The sequence below is a fragment of the Protopterus annectens genome, chromosome 1.part1 (assembly GCF_019279795.1).
Source record: "Protopterus annectens isolate FY-2018-M chromosome 1.part1, PAN1.0, whole genome shotgun sequence".
Lineage (NCBI taxonomy): Eukaryota > Metazoa > Chordata > Ceratodontiformes > Protopteridae > Protopterus > Protopterus annectens.
This window is the reverse complement of record NC_056726.1, coordinates 479452579-479473439: the sequence shown is the minus strand read 5'-3', so window position 1 is coordinate 479473439 and position 20861 is coordinate 479452579. Positions and strand designations below refer to the sequence as shown.

General features: G+C 37.9%; 1 protein-coding gene and 1 non-coding gene across 3 annotated transcripts in view; one reads left to right on the top strand and one right to left on the bottom strand.

Moving 5' to 3' along the window:
- The window catches only part of SLC35F3 (solute carrier family 35 member F3), a 1790855-nt gene that overhangs the window by 420722 nt on the left and 1349272 nt on the right, over positions 1–20861 (bottom strand). For both annotated transcript variants that reach the window (XM_044076176.1, XM_044076184.1), the window contains one exon: positions 18408–18627. In XM_044076176.1, coding sequence (XP_043932111.1) covers positions 18408–18627 — 220 coding nt within the window. The remainder of the gene's footprint in view (positions 1–18407; positions 18628–20861) is intronic.
- On the top strand, positions 5802–5874 carry TRNAI-UAU. Its single transcript has one exon. It is a non-coding gene; the product is annotated as a tRNA-Ile (tRNA).

Here is a 20861-nt window from a genome sequence, read left to right as displayed (position 1 = left end):
ATTGTTCTTTGTCCTTTGTACAGGATGACAGCTGTCCAAAGTACTCATAGTCTCACTGCTGAGTTTTCTTAATTCAGTTCCTTACTTCTGTGACTCATCTTTTATTTGGTTTCTGAGCATTCCCTCCAAATCTGCTTCATGTTCTCCTTCCTTTCAGACACACACATCTCCTATCAAGTGGAATGAATCTTGGGAAGGGGGGTTGGGTAAATCAATAATTTTAACAGAATCCATTGAGTTTTCCAAGCACTGTACCTCCTACAGAGTTTGAGACTTAGAATTGCTACCACTTACAAAATCTTCCCTGCCCCTTTTGGATAACACCATAATATCTGATCCACTGGTCTCTAACAAGTGGTCCTTTCTTCACAAATAATTAAGAATCCAGTCCAATACGGAAGTGTTTGCTTCAGGCATGCTTCATTCCATGTGTTCTGGTAACTTCCGAGTACCAGCCATCCCCTTTGAAGTCTTCTGTAATGATGAAGTCCTAGTTTTCTGGGGATGAAAGTGCTCAATCCATGTTGGTTTTAAAATATTAAATTAAACATCTACTTTTTAATCATACAAGATTGGCTTGCTGCTTCCTGCTGTCTCACAGTGTTTCTGTACGTACTTTGGTTTGTCATTTGCTGACACTGTGGTTGCTTTTCTTCTGTAAAGCATACCCAGCTTTAGATTTATAAGTTCATATACCTTCCAAAAATTCATGAGCTACTACAGTAGAAATGAAACTCATCTTTTTGCCATCCATAATAACAATCAGATCTACTGATTAACTTAACTAAAGAAATGATTCCCTTAGTCTTCAATTCAAACCATGCTCCTGCAAACTCAAACTCAGCTCTTCAGAGGTACACAGCCTTAGAAGAGTCCTGGTAAACATGCACAACTTAACCTTCCACTTTTTCACTCCACATATGAAATACAAGTTACTGAACACCTATTCCTTTGCAGCATAGGAATGTAGCTGGATTATCAGAAGCCTAAGTGCACAAACTATCCCTTTATTTTCCTGCTGATCCGATGTATCCTGTACACATCCCAATCCATTTCCATGGGATCATTCATCGCTGATAGAAAAGTGTTATAAAAATAATGAAGATCATGATTTTTTACAGTCTCTGGTATTCCAGACAGTCTGATATTACCACACATTGCGAATGCTGCATTTCTTCCTCCAGCAATTCTTTTCTCTGCCATAGTCTGGAAATCATGGTGATTTTATCCTAAAGATCTGCTCATAATTGCTTCAAATCAGATGCAATAATCCTGATGCAATCTTGCTGCTTGGTAATCCAGCCTTGTAAGACCTTAGTCTCAAGCAAGACTGCTACCAATATTTCTAGCATTTGGGCCATTGATTGCAATTCGGAGCATTTCCGAATCAATGCACCTGAACTCAGGGCGCTGCTCCCAGTGTAAGTGTGCCCTAATTCTGAAAGACTTATGAGTGATAGTGTCTTACTTCAATGTAAGGCCTATGTATAAACAGGCTTACACCAGGGGACAAATTTCAAAAGACCTGCTCTCAGCCTGCTCTCAGTGTAAGTGGTCACTTATACTAAGAACAATTCTTTTGGAGTCGAGCCCAGGGAGTCCTTACGTTAAGCTTCAGTCCCAAAACAAATAGAATCATTCCCAAACAGCTAATGGAGAAATATTTAAAATGCAGGAATCTATGGAGCTCAAAGGATTTACTCCACTATGATGGGTTGCTAACCATGGCCTCAAAGAATCCAAGTTTGATATGCAATTTCATGCATGCAGCATGTTTCATTTTATGCATTAGCACAGTAGTCAGCAGTACATGTTTCACTGCCATTAGGTAATGGTCTAGTGTGGTTAACTGGCCTGTGTCCTTTCTGAGGTTTTTCTCCTTCGTACATGGATAACATGATTTTTTATCTCATTTAAAATACTCAGTGTTATTGACCTCATGGGCTAGTGTCAGTTCAGCCCCTACACTGGGTATGTACTCTTAGTAAATGTTTAGAAAATCTGCAAACTAAAACAATACCTGTCATAAAATTCATAGTGTCAGGGAATGTGACAGCACAAATTTCAGATGTTCTATTTTTCCTGCCTGTTAGTCCAGCAAACAACCTCAACATCTTCATTCTCTCCTCTAACACTTTATATCTGCCCCAAGCACACCAAAAAAATATCATTGTTTTTTTTCAATCAGTTCCTTTGTGAATCCATTCAACCCACATGCCAATATCATTATAAATCATAATTTCCCAATGCTACTCAAAAAAGGTCTTTCCTCAGTGTGAATTACATGCTTCCTAAGTTTGTTATCCTTTTTTTAATTAAGTAGCTTCACTAATTAACGCATTTGATGTTGCTTAGGTATTTCAATTCTGATAACACTTAATTTACACATTTGAGATCGCTGGTAATCTCTATGCCTCATTCTCTACCCTCTGTTGCATTAAATGCAAATCCATATACATTTTTCCTTCTGCAGTAGACTGTTGGCTGATATTTAGCATTACATTGACCTTCCTGTAAGCTTACTCTTCCCATATGTTTTGAAATAAAGCTACCACATCTAAACTCCATACTGCAGATGTCATCTAACTGCAAAAGTGTACACAGACCTTAATTTTTCCTCACTTTCTCCTACTTAAGTACCCGGGCATCCTGCTGCTATTTCACACTGTTGCCCACTGTCACATTTTTGAGTGTGGTTATGCCCATGTCAGTTTTCTGGTTTCAGAAACCTTTTTGTACCACATACTATATAAAGTCCACTTTTACATCAACTAGCCTATGTCCTTTCTGAGGTTTTTCTCCTTCGTACATGGATAACATGATTTTTTATCTCATTTAAAATACTCAGTGTTATTGACCTCATGGGCTAGTGTCAGTTCAGCCCCTACACTGGGTATGTACTCTTAGTAAATGTTTAGAAAATCTGCAAACTAAAACAATACCTGTCATTAAATTCATAGTGTCAGGGAATGTGACAGCACAAATTTCAGATGTTCTATTTTTCCTGCCTGTTAGTCCAGCAAACAACCTCAACATCTTCATTCTCTCCTCTAACACTTTATATCTGCCCCAAGCACACCAAAAAAATATCATTGTTTTTTTTCAATCAGTTTCTTTGTGAATCCATTCAACCCACATGCCAATATCATTATAAATCATAATTTCCCAATGCTACTCAAAAAAGGTCTTTCCTCAGTGTGAATTACATGCTTCCTAAGTTTGTTATCCTTTTTTTAATTAAGTAGCTTCCCTAATTAACGCATTTGATGTTGCTTAGGTATTTCAATTCTGATAACACTTAATTTACACATTTAAGATCCCTGGTAATCTCTATGCCTCATTCTCTACCCTCTGTTGCATTAAATGCAAATCCATATACCTTTTTCCTTCTGCAGTAGACTTTTGGCTGATATTTAGTATTACATTGGCCTTCCTGTAAGCTTACTCTTCCCATATGTTTTGACATAAAGCTACCACATCTAAACTCCATACTGCAGATGTCATCTAACTGCAAAAGTGTACACAGACCTTAATTTTTCCTCACTTTCTCCTACTTAAGTACCCGGGCATCCTGTTGCTATTTCACACTGTTGCCCACTGTCACATTTTTGAGTGTGGTTATGCCCATGTCAGTTTTCTGGTTTCAGAAACCTTTTTGTACCACATACTATATAAAGTCCACTTTTACATCATGCTGTTATGTCATAGATGCATTGAATTATTTAACTATTGTTGACCAGAATAACCACACAAAGCATGTATTTTAAGTGGAGATCCAGAATGATATTTATATAGACATACAAAAATGTAGCCAGGATGAGGGGGAAATTCCCCTCCTCTTACTGATAAGTACTGTTAGATCTTTTACATCCAACTGAACTAAAACTAACTCAGACAGATGGAAAGTTTTTATCATCATATCTGAGGGACTGCACCTCAGGAGTGAAGGACCTCCCCAGTGGTGCACTCTAATGCCAATACTGGAATGTGAATCTGTTTCTACCACTATAAAAAACACCCCATTTTCAAAAGCAACAAATAATTAGAAATATGCTTCTTCAGCAGTTTGAAGACTTTCACTTTTGGTTTTTAGGTTATGTACCACGGAAATTATATTTGTATTCCACCTTCATTCTTCTAGGGGAACATCACAAATCATCATTTGGGCATAAACATAACTCACTGTAGGGTAGCACTCCCACTGCAGTCTTAAGGGGAACAGGTTACTGAGAGAAAATAAAGCAAACATATTGAGGTTTCTCTAACATTCACACATTTGCATGGCACATCTACACTTTAACAGATAACACATACATTAAGTAAAGCAAAGGGCTCCATTACAGTAAAAAAGAAAGTAAAACAAGGTCAAATTTAACAAGTTATAGTTCTAAAGAACTGGCTCTTTTTATGTACAGAACAAACCTGTTCACATCCCACAAAGAAATGCTGTTTACTCAAAACATCTCGCAACTGCTAGTGGGATCATCTTATTCAACAACATGCTTATGGGCCTTACTACCTGCTTCTGGCCTACCATAAAGACCACGTGCCTTGTTTCTGGCATTAGTCATCCATTCTCTTATAATCTGAATAATCTAATACAGGATCAGGAGGGATTTGACACCTATCCACCCACTTAATGGATAAAAATATAGAACCTCATAATGAATGGTGCACCGACCGATGTTTATTTATTTATTTTACAATTTGATAACAGGGTACTTGAGCTGGTCATGACTTGGGTACCAAAGTACCTTAATAAGTAAACAATAATAGTAAAGACATCGGCCATTATACATTCCTGAATATGTGCAATAGTCCACCAAGTCATACCCATGATAATATGAAATATATTTTTGTCAGCACCTTCTTTGTTGTAGGCTTTTAATCAGTAAAAAAAAGTAAGTGTTAAATGAGCTGGGATTATGGACTGATGACGATGAAAGGACCAGATTTGTGATGTTAAAACACAACTTGAACAAGTCAAGGTAAAGTTGGATTTTGATTCCAGAGAGCATAGCAGATGTATGGGGAACAGGTGCAGAATCAGGATGGGTGAATGTTGATGCATTTTTGTAACCTTTATTATTATTATACAGTACACAAGGAAGCTGCTGTTTTAACATAAATTCCGATATGTTTTGTTCTCGTCTGTCAGTGCCTATGGTCCTCTTCTGCTATCAGTCCCTATGTTTCTGTCTCTCTATCTTAACATAGGATGAGTTCTTACATAGTATACAGAGTTAGATTAGAGTATGGCAATGGGGATGGAGGCAGATAGAAAAATGACACCACCATATTCTTTCACATTTATATGTGTAGGGGCTGATAGATTACTGCTCCTATGAATAGTTCAGGTACATCTGATTAATCCAATAACTCTATTTTTCTCTACATTGCATTCTCAGCTGCATTGCTCATAAGTTAACATCATCAAGTCATCATAATTTTCAACCTGTATCCAAAGAAAAAGAGCATAAAATGCATTAATTTGCCTCATCAGCTCGGCTGAGTTCCTCATAACCATCACCAGATTTGGTTTTAACTTTAGACAAGTTATTTTTTTCCACTTGGATTTTATTTGAAGAAGCGAAGGAAGCAAGAAAAAAAGCAACCAATCGACATCAGCTAACTTAGTCCTCTTGTGCATTCTCAAGAAAAAAGAAGCAAGAATACATCTTTTTTTCTTATGTTTTCTTTGCTTTATATAGGAACCTACTCCTTTCTGCATCATCTCTTTCTTTTTCTTTACTCTTAACTTGACAATAATTTGAATGGAATTGACTCAATTAAAAGATGAAGGTTCTGTAGTGTAGTGGTTATTACATCTGCTTTATATGCAGAAGGTCCTGGGTTCATTCCCCAGTAGAATCATTAATCCTATTGTCTTCCAGAAGTTACCACACCTTTAGAACAGACTCCCACTTTGCATCAAACAGAGCACCTCATTGGACCTCTTCAAACACAATCTGTACGATTGGATGAGTTACCATAAATTCACCTGAGGGTTCCAACTGTAACCCTCTTGGACAGGGGCAATAAGTGCTGATCATGGTAAGAAGGGTAAAATTTGGCTAGGTTTGTAAGGGCCCTTGGGTCATTAGCCTAGTAACTTCCTACGAACAAATTTATAAACACACTTTAAATACACCAATCAATTACCGGTCAGCAAATACAGAGAACAGCAGGATGGTACCTCACAGATTAGAAGCTGGGGTCTACTATGTTAGTAGATGCACACACTAGATTGTTTATTTTAAAATAAAATCTGCTGCTTTGAGTACATATAAGCTATATGAATATGCACTTAAGGAGACTGAGAATTTATGGAAATGTGTAAATGCAAAAAAGATGCTTTTTTGCAGAGAGGGTACACACCCTGCATGCCTAAAACTACCGTACTTATGCATTTTAAAGCTGAGGTGACACCAGTTTGCAAAAAGAATGATTATTATGAAATCATGTAAACACTGATTGACCTTTCCCTGCTACCTGTTATCCTCTTAACCATTCAGTAACATTACTTTGTGCCAGTGCATGCTGTAGAATAAGTAATGTGCAAACAAATCCTTGAGTCAACCTGGATACAGTGACTTTAAAATGATCAAGCACAACTGGAGCAAGTCTTTGTAAACACGGAAGCTGTCATGTAATCAAAGAACCCAGCAAGCAGAAAGCCTAAAAAATCCAGTCCATTCTGAGAGGAGAATTGTTATAACTGTTCATGATGAGGACAATGGGAAAATAATGATGAAGCCGCCATGACTGGTTCATAATGTCAGCAGTCATCCAAAAACTGGAACCAGGCTGGAATGGATTTAATTTTGTTGTCGGGGAAAGTAGAAGGAAGTGATTAGATTAAAAACAATTATGTCTGTTTCTTTAGCTTACTTTAGAAAATTAGACATGTTAAGAACAGACACATGAAAGAAAACAAAAGCTGGATAAACGCCTGGTATACACCTCAAGCGAAAAAAAAGGGGAAAACAAATTATAAAAAATTATTAAAATTATCAAAAAATTACAATATATATTACAATATATATATTCATCATTATTATTTTTACCAAAAGGGTGATTAATATTCATATTTTTATTTGTATTACTTTCCTTATTTATATTTACATTTTTAAAATTTATTAACTTGAATTATGATATATATATATATATATATATATATATATATATATATATATATATATATATATATATATATTTTATAATTGTTACTGCACATTTTTATAATGGTACTGTATATTTGTCATGGTTATTGTACATGATGTTGCTAACAGACATCAATAGGCAGGTTTTAAATCAAATTCAAGTTTTAGAGACTTGTCCTTTAAGATTCTGTTATGTAATTAACCAATTACTAGATGGACCAATGTCGGCATTTACATTTTTATTCAATTAAATATATAAAGTTCTGTTATACTGTGAAATGTATCTGAAGAAGTTGTTATGAAAATGCTAGTTGTTCAGTGAAAGCGTTAATCTGTTTTAGTTTGTTGTAAACGCTAGTTGGTTATTGAAAGTGTTAATCCGTTTTAGTTCGAATAAACTTTTTCTATGACTCGTTCCTCTTATTGGGAGCTCCCAGTGTATTTTTTCGGTTTTGATTTTAATAATTGGCTTAGTTTCTGGTGTCATTCTAAGGGGGTGCAATATTTGTCAGCATGGAAGGAGATGGTCAACAGACCACACTGCTTTGCCAGGGATGGTCTGCACCTCTCCCTTCTAGGCTTTCAAATATTAGCTAAAACATTGTCTTCCCTCATAGTGCCTTTTTTAGGCAATGCCAAACTGAAAGTACTTCCGACATAGCAAATCAAAACTAAAAAAATCTAAAGCAATTACTGCTCAATGCTAGGAGTCTAAATAAAAAAAACACCACTCCCTAAAGCTCTCTTCACCCTAGAGAATGCTGATGTCTGTATGGTCACTGAGTCATGGTTTAAAGCCACAGAGAGCACACCAAAAGTGCAAGGTTATAATGCCTTCCGCACATTTAGACCAGCTACTTCATAGGCAAGGACTAAAAGTGGAGGTGTCTCTATTTACATGAAAAATAAATATACATCAAGGCTGGTCAAACAGGACAATGCACTTGAGCTGCTCCATGTTCAAATCACCATAGGCAAAATCCAATACCACTTTTTTGTAATCTATAGGTCCCCCTCTATGACCTGGAACCCCATACCATGTATTTAAAATTATTAGAAACACTAGCCATCCAAACAAATACCACATTTATGGATGACTTTAATTACCTGACTATTAAGTGGGAATCCTATAAGATACCAAACATACATGCAGAGATACCAGGATTATGTAAACACAAACTCTCTGGACCAGATAGTCAATACACCAAACAGGGGGCAACCATACCGGATCTGGTCCTCACTAATATGGGAGAGTGGTTCACACCCCCTACTGTAATGTCTTCCCCAGTAAGGTCAAACCACATAATGGTCTTCTTGGAAGTAAATATAAAACCTGGATGCCTAGCTAAATTTAGGATATTCAGGAACTACTCTAAGGCTAACCTCCTGCTGTTAAATGTTAACCTGGCCAAATTTCAAGCCCCTATAAACCCTGAGAACACTTCTGCCTATGCAGAACTGTTCACAGAAATCCTGTGCAAGCATGTTAATAGCTGCATAGAGGCAGCTGTACCCACCAGGAAGAAGTACAGAACTAACTCTAAAAACAAGTCACCCTGGTAGAATTACAAAATCAAAAGGCTGTATAACAAAAGGAAGAAAATCATGGCAAAATTTAGGAGGTACAGCAGCCAGCAGGATAAAAGCAGTCTCATCAAACTAAACAAACAACACAGAGGGCAAATAAAGTCTACCAAAGCCAAATTTGAGATAATTTTGGCCTCCCAGGCCAAGGATCAGGGGTGGCTCGTGGCATCGGACTGCCGGACTGCAGCCCCCTCAGCTCAGTTGACTAGTTGTGTAGTTTTTTTTTTTTAATGTAAAAAAAAAAAAAAATCTTTTTTTGCACTTTAAATTTCGAGTCCGCGACTCGAAAGTATGTGCATGTGCATTGCGCACTTCAATCGCGGTTTTAAACAGTGTTTTTTTTTTTCCCCCTAAATTCTTGCATTGTTTTCATTGCAGCCCGGAGGAGCAATGAAGGCATCATTGTGATGCCCAGAAGTCTATGCGGTTGAGACACAAACCGCATAGAATAGGAAGGGGCTCGGAGTGCGACGTCCGCAGGCACATCATGACGTGTTTGCTGGGCAAATGCTGCTGATTGGTTGTCGCTCTCTTCCCGGGCTTTATGTGCTGGGAAAAGAGCGAGAATCAGTCAGTCAGTTTTCGGCATTGGACGGACCTAATTAGCACTTTTTTGCTGTTATTACTGTTAAGGTTGATTGAAAGCATTTCTTTTGTTTTTTGGCACAAGACAAATTTGGGATTTAAATTACACAGAGAGTGAGGCACTCAGGAGGACTGTGGATTTATTTGCTGCTTCTTTCTTTCAGCTGTTCTGGAAATTTATAAAAGCAGGTGTGTTACTATTTCATTCTATAATTATTTAAGTCGTAAACTTTTGCTTACTTGAAAATATATGTGTACCATCATCATGTGGTAAATGAACAGTCAGTCTGGTTTACTGAACTTTTATTAGATATCATATGGTCATTGTGGTGCGCAAATAAGTTCAAAATTTTTTGTTGTTGGCTCGCCCCTCTTACAGGAGTAATGAAGTGAGTAGTGTAAACACTTAAAGTGAACAAGAAGTGAATCTGTCTTTATTTTTCGGTACAGTTAATTTTAATAATGAACGCTAATATTAGTGGGATTGATAGCATCTGCGTGAATGCAGTTTTGAGAGATAATTTGGTGGGTACTTGCAGAACCCATCAGGGTGAACTTTGCATGATGTGCTCTTTCCTATTGGAGTTATCTAGGCTAACTTGCATGTGTTTGTTGAGGAGTAGGGGTAGTCTTCCACAGGGAGCGAAGGAGTAGGATTCAGAATGTTAGTTTAGAGTTGTTTCTCGTGTTTGAGAGGTATGAGATGATTTATCACAGCTAATCTGCTCAATTAGACTTCGCTGTTTTTCTTGTGTGGTGGAGAAGGCTGTGCTACTTGAGTGTGGGATGGTAAAAATCTTTGTTGTGGAAGGGCTAGGTTGTATTAGCAAGGGTGGCCAGTTTCGAGTTGTATTATGGCGAGTAAGTTTTACAGAATGTAGAGTTAATTCTTATCTTTACGCATGTTAGATGACATCGGTTAATATAGCCGTGGTGAGAATGGATTGCTTGGTGGGGGGTCTTTGGTGAGTGAAAGGCGCATACACTTTCTGTCATTAAACGTGTTAAATATAGCCCAGTAGTTGGGTTATTTTGCATGCGTGACAAGTATCTTGGTACCAAGAAATGTCCGAGTCAGAACTGAATTGCTTATCTTGTTAGTCTGTCACTTCTTGGTAGGATGGCAAAGAGTATGTCGCGATGAGATCCCCCCATATAGCTTGTGTGAAATCGACGTCGCACACAAATGGCTAGTGAGTATTGTCGCCATTAGAGATAAGTTGCAAAACAGAGAATCAGTTTACAGAAAGTGATGTAGCTAGAGGTCTGCTGTGAAATGTTTAGAGCATAATACTTTGGTAATGAAGTCTGGTAAAAAATGAACTTAGTTAAATGCAAATGCTGAAAGCAGAGCTGAGTGAGTTTTATGTATTGCTCACCCTGGCGAAAAATAAAGTACTTGTGACTTCATCTAGTTGTAGCATATCATTTAAAGCAGCGTGTTGGATACTATCCGCGGTCTCTGTTAGGGTTACCACCCATCCCATGTTGTGAGGGGCACTCCCTCTTTGGGCAGTTGTGTCCTGCAAAAAAAATTGTAAAAATGGCAACTGTCCTTTGATTTTAGAACATAATTATTTCCTATATTTTATGTAATAGTTGCATAAAACAGTTATTTTGTATCTGAAACACCTAAATATTTTAAGAAACAGAATAAGCAACTAAAATGCTACAAGTATAAGATTTTATTTATGCAAAAAAGTGAAGTTCTGTCCTTTGTACTGGCCGTGGGTATGTTTCGCCTTGCAAAATCTGACATTTGTACCAAAAATGTCCCACTTTGGGCATTTGAAAAGGTGGCAACCCTACCCTTGGTTGTTCATCACTTTGTGTCATATGGGGAAGGAAAAACAATAAATTATGGAAGAAACCTTGTGGGTTGGTGGTGAAGGACTTAACATTTGTATATTTGCCCAGCTGCTGTCATTGTGCATTTTGCAGCAAGAGTCTCGACATCCTGCCTTTTTCAGTATAGTATTGCCATGATTCTCTTGAACTATCAGTAGGATAGCCCATTGAGTCAATAGAATGACTTCAGGACTGTAGTCTCTGTGACATAGTGAATATGTCACATGAAGCAACCAGATGTGAAATCATTGTTGCAACCAGTACATAAAGTTTTGCCAGTTGTGGTTAAATATGTTTCCTTAATATATCTTTCACCACAGTTTGCAACTGACATGTATATGTGCTAAAGAAGGCTATTTTTCACAGCTTTAAGCAGTGAAAAAAAAAGCGGTTTTAAACAAAGGATTTAAATAGAAAGTCATGCTGGGGTTTAGATGTTGTAGTTTCCCATTCTAGTTGCATGTATTATATTGGAAGGGGTTCCTTGTTCCTGGTTAAGCCAAATAAAATAGTTTTCATGCCAAAGTGGGGATTATGACTGATTATTATGACCCAGTAGTAACAATCACAGTAGTAACCTTATGCACTAGTTGCTGCTTATTAGAAAATAGTATTTAATGTTCCAGGTTATTCATGTACGTTATGGTGGTTTGCAGGCAACAGTTGGGCAGAAACTTTAAAATACAGCTTTAGAAGGGCAGTTGATTCACCTGTTCTGATTCCAAAGAAATAGTTATCCTAGCCAACAAATTTAATACAGACTCTGTCTCTCACCCACTATCATAAATGCCTCCTTAACTCCTCAGTTTATGATATCCCAAGAGTTGAGTATGGAACAAGTTCTACCAGCCCTTTCTAAAATGAAGAACACCACATTCATGGGCCCTGATAATATGCAAGGTAACTTAATTCCAAATATGGCTTAGCGGAATATCTTGTTAAACCTCTTTAACAGGCTTCATTCCTGAGGACTGGAGAACAGCTATTGAAATGGTCCTGCATAAGAGAGGTCCAGTAAGTAACCCCGGTAATTACAGACACACCAGTTTTACTTGTTTCTAAACCCATGGAACGTATAATTTCTGTCCTATAGTTATAGATATTCATAATTTTATTAACCCTTAAGCTGCATCAGCTTGATTTTGTTTAAGACAGATTCTGCTTTCATAAGCTTGTAAACTTTGAAAGGGTAACTTGTGCAGATGAAGGCGGTTGTGCATGCATAGTGTACTTGGATGTGGCCTAGGCATTCACTATTGTCCATCGTGTGGGCATCACGGAAAAATGGGTGAACATACATATAAGCCAATATATGCAGTAAGATGAATAGCAAATGGATGAGTGGACAGAAAGCATGTCAGTAAAGTTGCAGGTGTTACATTCATTGTGTGAATGTCACAAGTAGCGTCCGTCAAGGTTCAATGTTGGGTCTTCTCCTGTTTGGCATTATTTCTTTAATCTACAAGTTGGTGTCCCAGGTCTGTAGTTAGAAAATTTTCACTGATGATTGCAAATTAGGGATTGTTATTTGAGCACCTGCCAACATGAAGGTACTCCAGAGTTGACTGAGCTGTGCAAGCAGTTGGTGCAAAGCAATGGCCTAAATGCCAAAAATATAGTATAGTCCACTTTGCTAAAATAAATTATTTATTGTAATACATAGATGATGCACCCATTAAAATGGTACTGTCATTGATTAGAGATCTAGACACCCTTGAGATGACTGTCTTTCCTTTGAGCATACTATCTTCACTGTAGTTATATAGTTTATCTGTATGATCCAACAAGTAACCAAGAGCATCTTTTCCAGAGCCAAAGCAGCTTTATGTCCAAGTACCCATTGCTTATATACCCCATTAGTGAATATATTGCCTCATTTAGTACATATTTATAGAAATATCACTCGGCTTTTAAAGACTGCAGAGGCTTCCAAACCAAAGAAGTCACAGGCCTTGCATCCCTTAGCTATGTGTACAGACTGGCCACCCTTTGTCTGTATTCTGTTTCCTGTAGATTCAGTGGTGATCTCTATTACGGTCTTCATGGATCGAAAGTCCAAATCTCCTAGATCCACTGTGCTCTTATACAAGTCCTGGTTCTTCCATGAGGCAGGAGATTAACTTCTGATGTTGAGTGTTCTGGCTAAGCTGTTAATAGCTTGATAATTCATTGCCTAATAGCTACTTGCGAACTAAAAGTTACCCAGATTGACAGTGTATGTTATTTTTAAGCTGTCATGCAGCCAATAGATTGAAATATTTTTTTTCTTCTACGCTTCATTTTGTCTTGACTGGACTCTCATAATGATGGTTTGGCATCCAGGGTAGCATATTTAAAGTTGCAGTTTTTGTGGTTTTGAGTATAGCCCCTCCCCTTTCTGGTTGACCACTCCCACCTCCATTGACCCCACCCATTCCGCTGTCTTCTGCAGCCCCCCTTTGATTTGAAGTCACCAGCTGCCACTGCCAAGGATAACCACAAAACATTATTTAGCTATGTCCACAACCTCAAAGGCAATACACTATTGTGTGCAGGGCTTACTGTAAATGGAGCCACATACACTGAGCCAGAAGATACAACAAACCTCCTGGCTGATAAATTCAGCTCCAACTTTACCCCTCTCTCCCACTCAACCTTCCCTCAGGAAATACCATCAAGCTTAATCCCCCCATACTATCACTAGGGAACAGGTCCTTAATGCTCTCTCTAATACCAATAACACTGCATCAATGTGCCCAGACAATATCCCAGAATGCCTTCTAAGTAGCATGAAACATGACCTATCAGGGCCTATGAAATTGCTATTTAATTGTACCTTCCAAAGAGGCTTTGTGCCTCATGAATGGAGAACAGCAACAGTCATCCCTCTGCACAAACGTGGGCCATCTACAGACCTTGGAAACCATAGACCCATAAGTCTCACTAGTGGTATACGCAAAGCCATGGAAAGAATTATCATGGAGATGATCAGTAGAAATATAGTAAACCTCCAGACACTGGACCCAACCTATTTTGGTTTCCTTAAAGGCAGATCATGCCTACTTAGCCTGGTGGACTTCTTTGAGAAGGTAACCAAAGTAATGGATGAGGGAAAAATGGTTCACACTGCCTACCTTGATCTGGACAAGGCATTTGATACAGTACCCCACTCAGGTATTGTTGACAAACTCAAGAGGTTCGGTACAAACCCGTATGTCACCCAGTTGATAGCCAACTGGCTCCCAGACATGACCCAGGAAGTTAGAACTCAGACGTCCTCCTCTACAAAAAGGCCAGTTACATGTGGATTCCCTCAGGGATCAGTCCTTGGACAGGTCCTTTTTAGCATTTCCTTCTCTGAAGTCAAGGCCAATGTAAGTGGTCTCTGGTTGACTAAATTTGCAGATGATTGTAAATTAGGAGCTGTCATTGAATCCCACACTGACACAGATGTTCTCCAGGAGGGGCTGACACAGACAATCAACTGGAGCCATGGGCTAAAACTAAATGCCAAGAAATGTATAATAGCATCCTTTGGGAACTCATTCATCCCTGGTAACTATCATATTGACAACACACCCCTTAGAGCTGACCTAGTAGTCTGGGACTTAGGGACACGCATAGATAGTAATATAGCCTTTGAGCACCATGTGTATACAGTAGTGAGGAAATCATTCTATGTTGCGCAACTTATAAACAAAGGTATGGCATCTAATTCCAAGGAAGTCATTGTTCCGCTGCATTTGGCATTCATCAGCCCTTTCATTGAGTACAATGCCCATTTGGTATGTACCTAACCAGGCATATCCAACAATTGGAATGTTCACAGAGGTTCCTCACTGAAAGAATACAGGGTGTAAGTAAAATGTCCTATGCAGACCGCCTCAAAGCCCTATCCCTGTATTTTGTCTCATGCAGGCTTTTGAGGGAAGATCTATGCCTGGCATTCAGGGCATTGTCAGACCCCACTCTGATGGACCTTCTGCATATTCACAAAACAAACAGCAACAGAATAACCCATTTTAAAGACTTAAAGCTTGCCTGTGATATAAATAGAACTGCTGGAGAGACAGGTATGTATCCCAGAGACTACCCAATTTAAGTGCAACTTGGAAAATTGGATGGGGAACTGGAAATTCATCCCTGGTTTGGCACCTATGTGTCTAATAGACACAGACAACCTGTAAATGGTGCATCTCCCAGGATGCAGCTTACACTTATCAAATGTATCAGAACTTGTCAGAGATTTGGGATGCATGGTTAGGCTTAAAAAGGCCCTTGTAGTTGTAAACTTAGTAAACACCAATGAACCTATAATCAGTTTATTGTCTAACTGTTATCCTCTTTTCATTTATTTTCTCTTGCTCCCCAATGCTGGTAGGGTTGTCTACAACTTCTGTTAGCACTTATACTATTCATTTTTTTTTTGATTATCTGATACCTCATGATGCCATAGTAAGGTACTGGTAGTGTCAGTGTTGTGGGCAAACTGGGCAACTGCCCAGGTCCTAAATCACTTGGAAGCACCCATGTACTAGTAAAACTATTATAAGATAACAACTCCATTTCTTAATGAACAATAAAGTGGGCAGCTAGAAAAGATAGAAAACCAATTACAATAAATCATATTTTGTTTATTTCAGAAATGTCACAATGGTATTTCTGAAGTTTGAATATGTTGGCCTGTTGCTGCAGAACTGGACTTGGGCAGCAAGGCAAGCTTTGTCTTTTTTGTAATCCTGCAAAGGATAAATACAGTAATTGGAGAGAAAAAAAATAAAATTGCAATAAACCATAAAATATTTACATAGAACTGTACTATATGTCTAATTCTAGGACTTGATAGGCTTGGCAGTGCTGCTGTGTGTCTGTATGAAACAAAGTTAAACTATATTGTTCTGGCTAATATTACATGATGCTAGGCTTATCAGGGCTATTGTGTGTTTTTGAGAAATAAAACCAAAATGCATTATTATGGCCATTATTATATTAATAATAATCAAACACCTAAGGTACTTCATGGTGACCACTATTTTTAAATCATAATCAGACATTTATGGCATTCATAGACAGCAGTATGTCTATATTTGCAGGTCATGATGACTTTTTATGTGGATGAAAGTGACTGACTCTGCTGTCATTTGAACAAAGGTAAATATATATTAATCTGGCTTTGTAGAACATTGATCAAGTTAAATCATTAATCTGGCTTTACAGGACAAGTGTACATGTGTATGAATCAAAATACATTAGTTTATTGTGAGTACTGTGTACTTGTTGAAACAAAGTTGAAATGCATTAGTGTGGCCTTTATTATTTTTATCATAAGCAGACATCTGAGGTATACACATTCAACAAAAACAGTCAACACTATTACCATAATTAACAGATATAGAGGCTGTCTACAGATAAAAATGAGTGGCACTGATGTTATTCGATCAAACAGTCATTAATTGGGCTTTGTAGGACAAATGTGGATTTCAGTAAAGCAGGATGGAATGCTTTGCTGTGGTTATTGTGTATTTATGTAAAACAAAGTTGAAATACGTTACCATGGCCATTTCTAACCACAGTTAGACATCTGAGATATACAGATTCAACAAATTAGCTATTACTGTTTTATATGGGGACTGACTGTGGATAAAAATTACTACCCCTCCTGTTCTTTGGTCATATTAAACAGTCATTAATGTGGCTTTGTATGATATGTATGTATTTGTGCAAAGAAAGTTGAAATATTTTACTGTGGCTTTTATTTGTAATATGTAATCAGATATCTGAGTTATATTCAGTAAAGTGACTGCAATAGATGGACACCGAGACAATCAGTGGATAAAAGTAACTCACCAGTGCTGTTGCCTGATGACAGTTAACAGTGGCTGATCTGCACAATGTCATACATTTGTGAAAAATTATTGTAAAAGAATCTTTACTCTGGCTTATATGTGTACAGATGGGTAGAGGTGATGACATATATAAACATGTAGTTAAGTTGGCCATATTTTTTTTTCTATCTGTCACAGTCAGACATTACCAATGTATATAATAAGTTGCTAACTTTGACAGACTTGGTAAAATGTAAGTGAATGCAGATGAACATCAACATAGTGATATTTCAAAAAGCATTGCCATCTCATAGTGCTTATATTCTTGGCTGAGGTTCCTTCTGTGTGGAGTCTGTATGTCCTTCCTGTGTAAGTGTGTGTGTGTGTGTGTGTGTGTGTGTGTGTGTGTGTGTGTGTGTGTGTGTGTGTGTGTGCGTGTGTGTGTGTGTGTGTATGCTTTAGCCAGGTGCTTTGGTTTTCTTCCACACCACAAAGATAAGCCATACATATAAGCAGGACTGCTGCTCCTCCAAATGCCTGTATGTAAGTGTGCGGTATGTGTATGTGTGTTTGTGTACCTTGTGACAGACACAGACCTGACACATCAGAGGTAGAGTAAGTCTGTGTGAATTCTTGTGGAAAAATAGTATCTTTGTTTTATCTGTGGACACACACTATTGGAAAAATACATATATCTTCTGACTAGCAGTAAAAAAAGAACAGTTAGCAATTAATTACCTTTCAAAAATGGGGCCTAAACTACATCAGAGGTAATTGAGACCATCATGGCTTTTGGAGGCATGTTAGTCTCCAGACAGATCTACTAGATGTATAAGGGGATTTTGACCCCAGCTTAGTAAGGGGACTCATTCTCAACCTTTGAGCTGGGCCCTCTCTTAGTCTACATACATGAATCAGAGTGTGTAACATGCATATGCATAACTCTTATCATTTCTGTTTCAGTGAGATGTTTGTCTAATTAAAACAATTGCTGAACTAAAATGTTTAGTCTTTTCTGAGTTAATTCCAACATTTTGCTGCAGCCAGTTTTTCACCAGGTTGATTTTAAACTCTTCTTGAGTACTCTATAGATGGGTAGCAACTGCAACCCCTTTCTGTCTCACCATATAATGACTGCCAACCATTAGCACAAGACTTCTTCACTCATTCATCATTTTTAACTAAAAATAATGCACTGCTGGCTAATTATTCATGGAGAGGAAAGAGCTACTCAGCATGATGTTTTATTATCTAAACAGTAGATGGAGATGTTTGTGGTCTTTAATGAGTGGGTGATTGTGGAGGAAAAATAAAACAAAAGTTACAAAATATTTAGCACAACCAGGTAGCCATAGTGGATCACTGAAAGTAGTACAAATAAATAAAAAGTAAAATATAAAATAAATAAATAAAAACTTACCCTAACCCCCAGGAATCGGTCTCTTAGAACTATCCATGAGAGTAAGAACACAAAGGCTTTGTTGCAGCAGAAAAGCACTGAAACATCAGTGGTATCAATCTGCCTTATTGCTTGTAGATACAGGTAATTTGTCAGTGTCCAAAGAAAACCAAATGGAGCAACTTTAATGAAGAACAGTTTTATAGTAAGTCCATTTTCTCCAAAAAATCTGCAGCACTCCCTGTGGGAAAAAACAGGAATTGCTCAGTCATTAATATAGTCACCTCCTTGAAGCAGTTATTCATTTAGTTCTAAATCATCAATAAGTTCCTTGCCATAGTCAATATAAAGAAACCAATAACAGAAATACATATTGGACAAGAGCTTGAACTGGTTTCAGGTAAGGCAGTGCTTAAGACCTTAATGTAAGTTTGCTAAACAAATGCAGGCTTTCTCTGTTGTGAACCAGTCCAGGAATGTGAAATGTAAATTGAAAGACTTAACACAAAGCATTATATGAAGCATTATTTCAGGTCTATGAGAGGGGAAAGGTGTTAAAGGGACAATCCCAGCGTTTCTTTGTTTACATTCTGCAATGTTTACCTTGAGCAGTGTGCAATTCTGAGCATGCTCGAGACTTGTCTGTATAGGATAGGGGGAGGGTTATCTACAGGAAGTTTCAGCCTTTCAATCACAGTCCTTCTTTTTTCCTGACCTACTCACAACACCTTTTAGGTTGAGCCATTCATTATTTTAGCTTGTGGCTTGTTAATTTCAAAGAAAGGTGTCTTCTAAATGTTTTAATGACTTGCCTTTTCCTGACTTCTAGTTTCTGTGGAAAGGATTAGTAAACAGAGTTATTCAGTCTTTTTTGAGATGTTAATTAGCTCAGCCAGTGGCTTTTGTCTTCATCAAATAATAGATTGTATTACTTGCTGCTACGTCTGTAGAAAGCATGTGTGATTTAACCAGGGTTGCCAGACGTCCCTATTTGGGCAGGACTGTCCCGAGATCAGTAGCCTGATCCCGAGTCCCGTCCTGCCGGTTTAAATCCCGGCCAGCCTCCACTTTGTTTGTTTTTTTTTTTTTTTTTGATTGACCCGTATACCTGGCATACGGGCCAATCAAAAATTGCTAAACACGGAGCTTCTTGTGTTCCGCATTAAACACGAGAAGCTCCGTGTTTAGCGATTTTTGATTGGCCCATATGCCGGTATACGGGCCAATCAAAAATCGCTAAACACGGAGCTTCTCGTGTTTAATGCGGAACTGCAATGCATTAAACACGAGAAGCTCCGTGTTTATTGCAGGCAGAGTGAGCTCAGTTCTTTAGTTCTTTAATGCGGAACCGCATTAAAGACCTTTTTTTTTTTTTGGTCTTCAGTTGCCGCCGAAGACCTTTTTTTTTTTTTTTTTTTTGGTCTTCACTTTGACGTGAGAGACCTTCTTTTTTTTTTTTTTGTCCCTACCTGCTTTGCTGGAAATCTGGCAACCCTGGATTTAACTCACAAGCATTAGTACACAGAGTTCTGTATTCCTTGCATTTCATGTTACTTAGTGCCTACTTTGGAATCCACATTGAATGTATTTTGTAGTACAGGCATTGCATCTTGCTAAATTACTGGATTTGTTCATTGTCAGTTTCATTTACTTTATGTATTTTAACAATCTGTGCAGTTTTTCCAATTCAAAATTAGAATGAAAGCATTTTATAATGTGTCTGGTAGTACCGTTCTCCAAAGGAGTATTATATAATTTTTTTTTCTGTTGTTTCACTTGACCTATTATTGTTTTTTTGTGCTGAGTTCTGCATTTCCATGTATAGCTGCAGCCTGTTGTTTCATTAGTTTAGTTATTAGTCTTACAGGCTGTAATCCAAATGTCTGTACTGGCAGAGATTATACAGCCAAATGACAACACTGCCACTTTATTTGAGCTGTATCATGTACCTCTCTTTCTTATCACTGCAGTAAAATAATGAAAGCTAAATGTAATATTTTCCTCAGTACATGCTCTTGACTGACTCCTCTACTTGCTTTTCAACAGTTTCAAACAGCGAGCTTCCCATGAGTGATGCTTTCATACGTAGCACTGCATGTCTGCAGTTCATTTCTGATGCTACTCTCTGCAGCTTTATCACCACTCTGTTATGCATCACTGGCTTTCATTTTGTCCTCACCAAAATTCACTGTTTCTTGACTACCTTAACAGTTATATCCCTTAATTTCTGAGTCCCTTATTTTCTTTGCCAATGGGATTAAATATAATGCGAATAGCAAAGGGGAGAGAAGACACCCCTGCCTGGATCCTCTGCTCAAGCAGTTGATTATCAGAGAGGACCCCCAGCGACTTTAGTTTTCATCTCCGATCCTTCATATATCCTCCTAAGCATAGGTTCATGGGATGATGCTAGGCTATTGGCCCAAAGGCCCTTATAAGCTACCCAAGAATTTCACCCATGTTCCCACAAAGTCA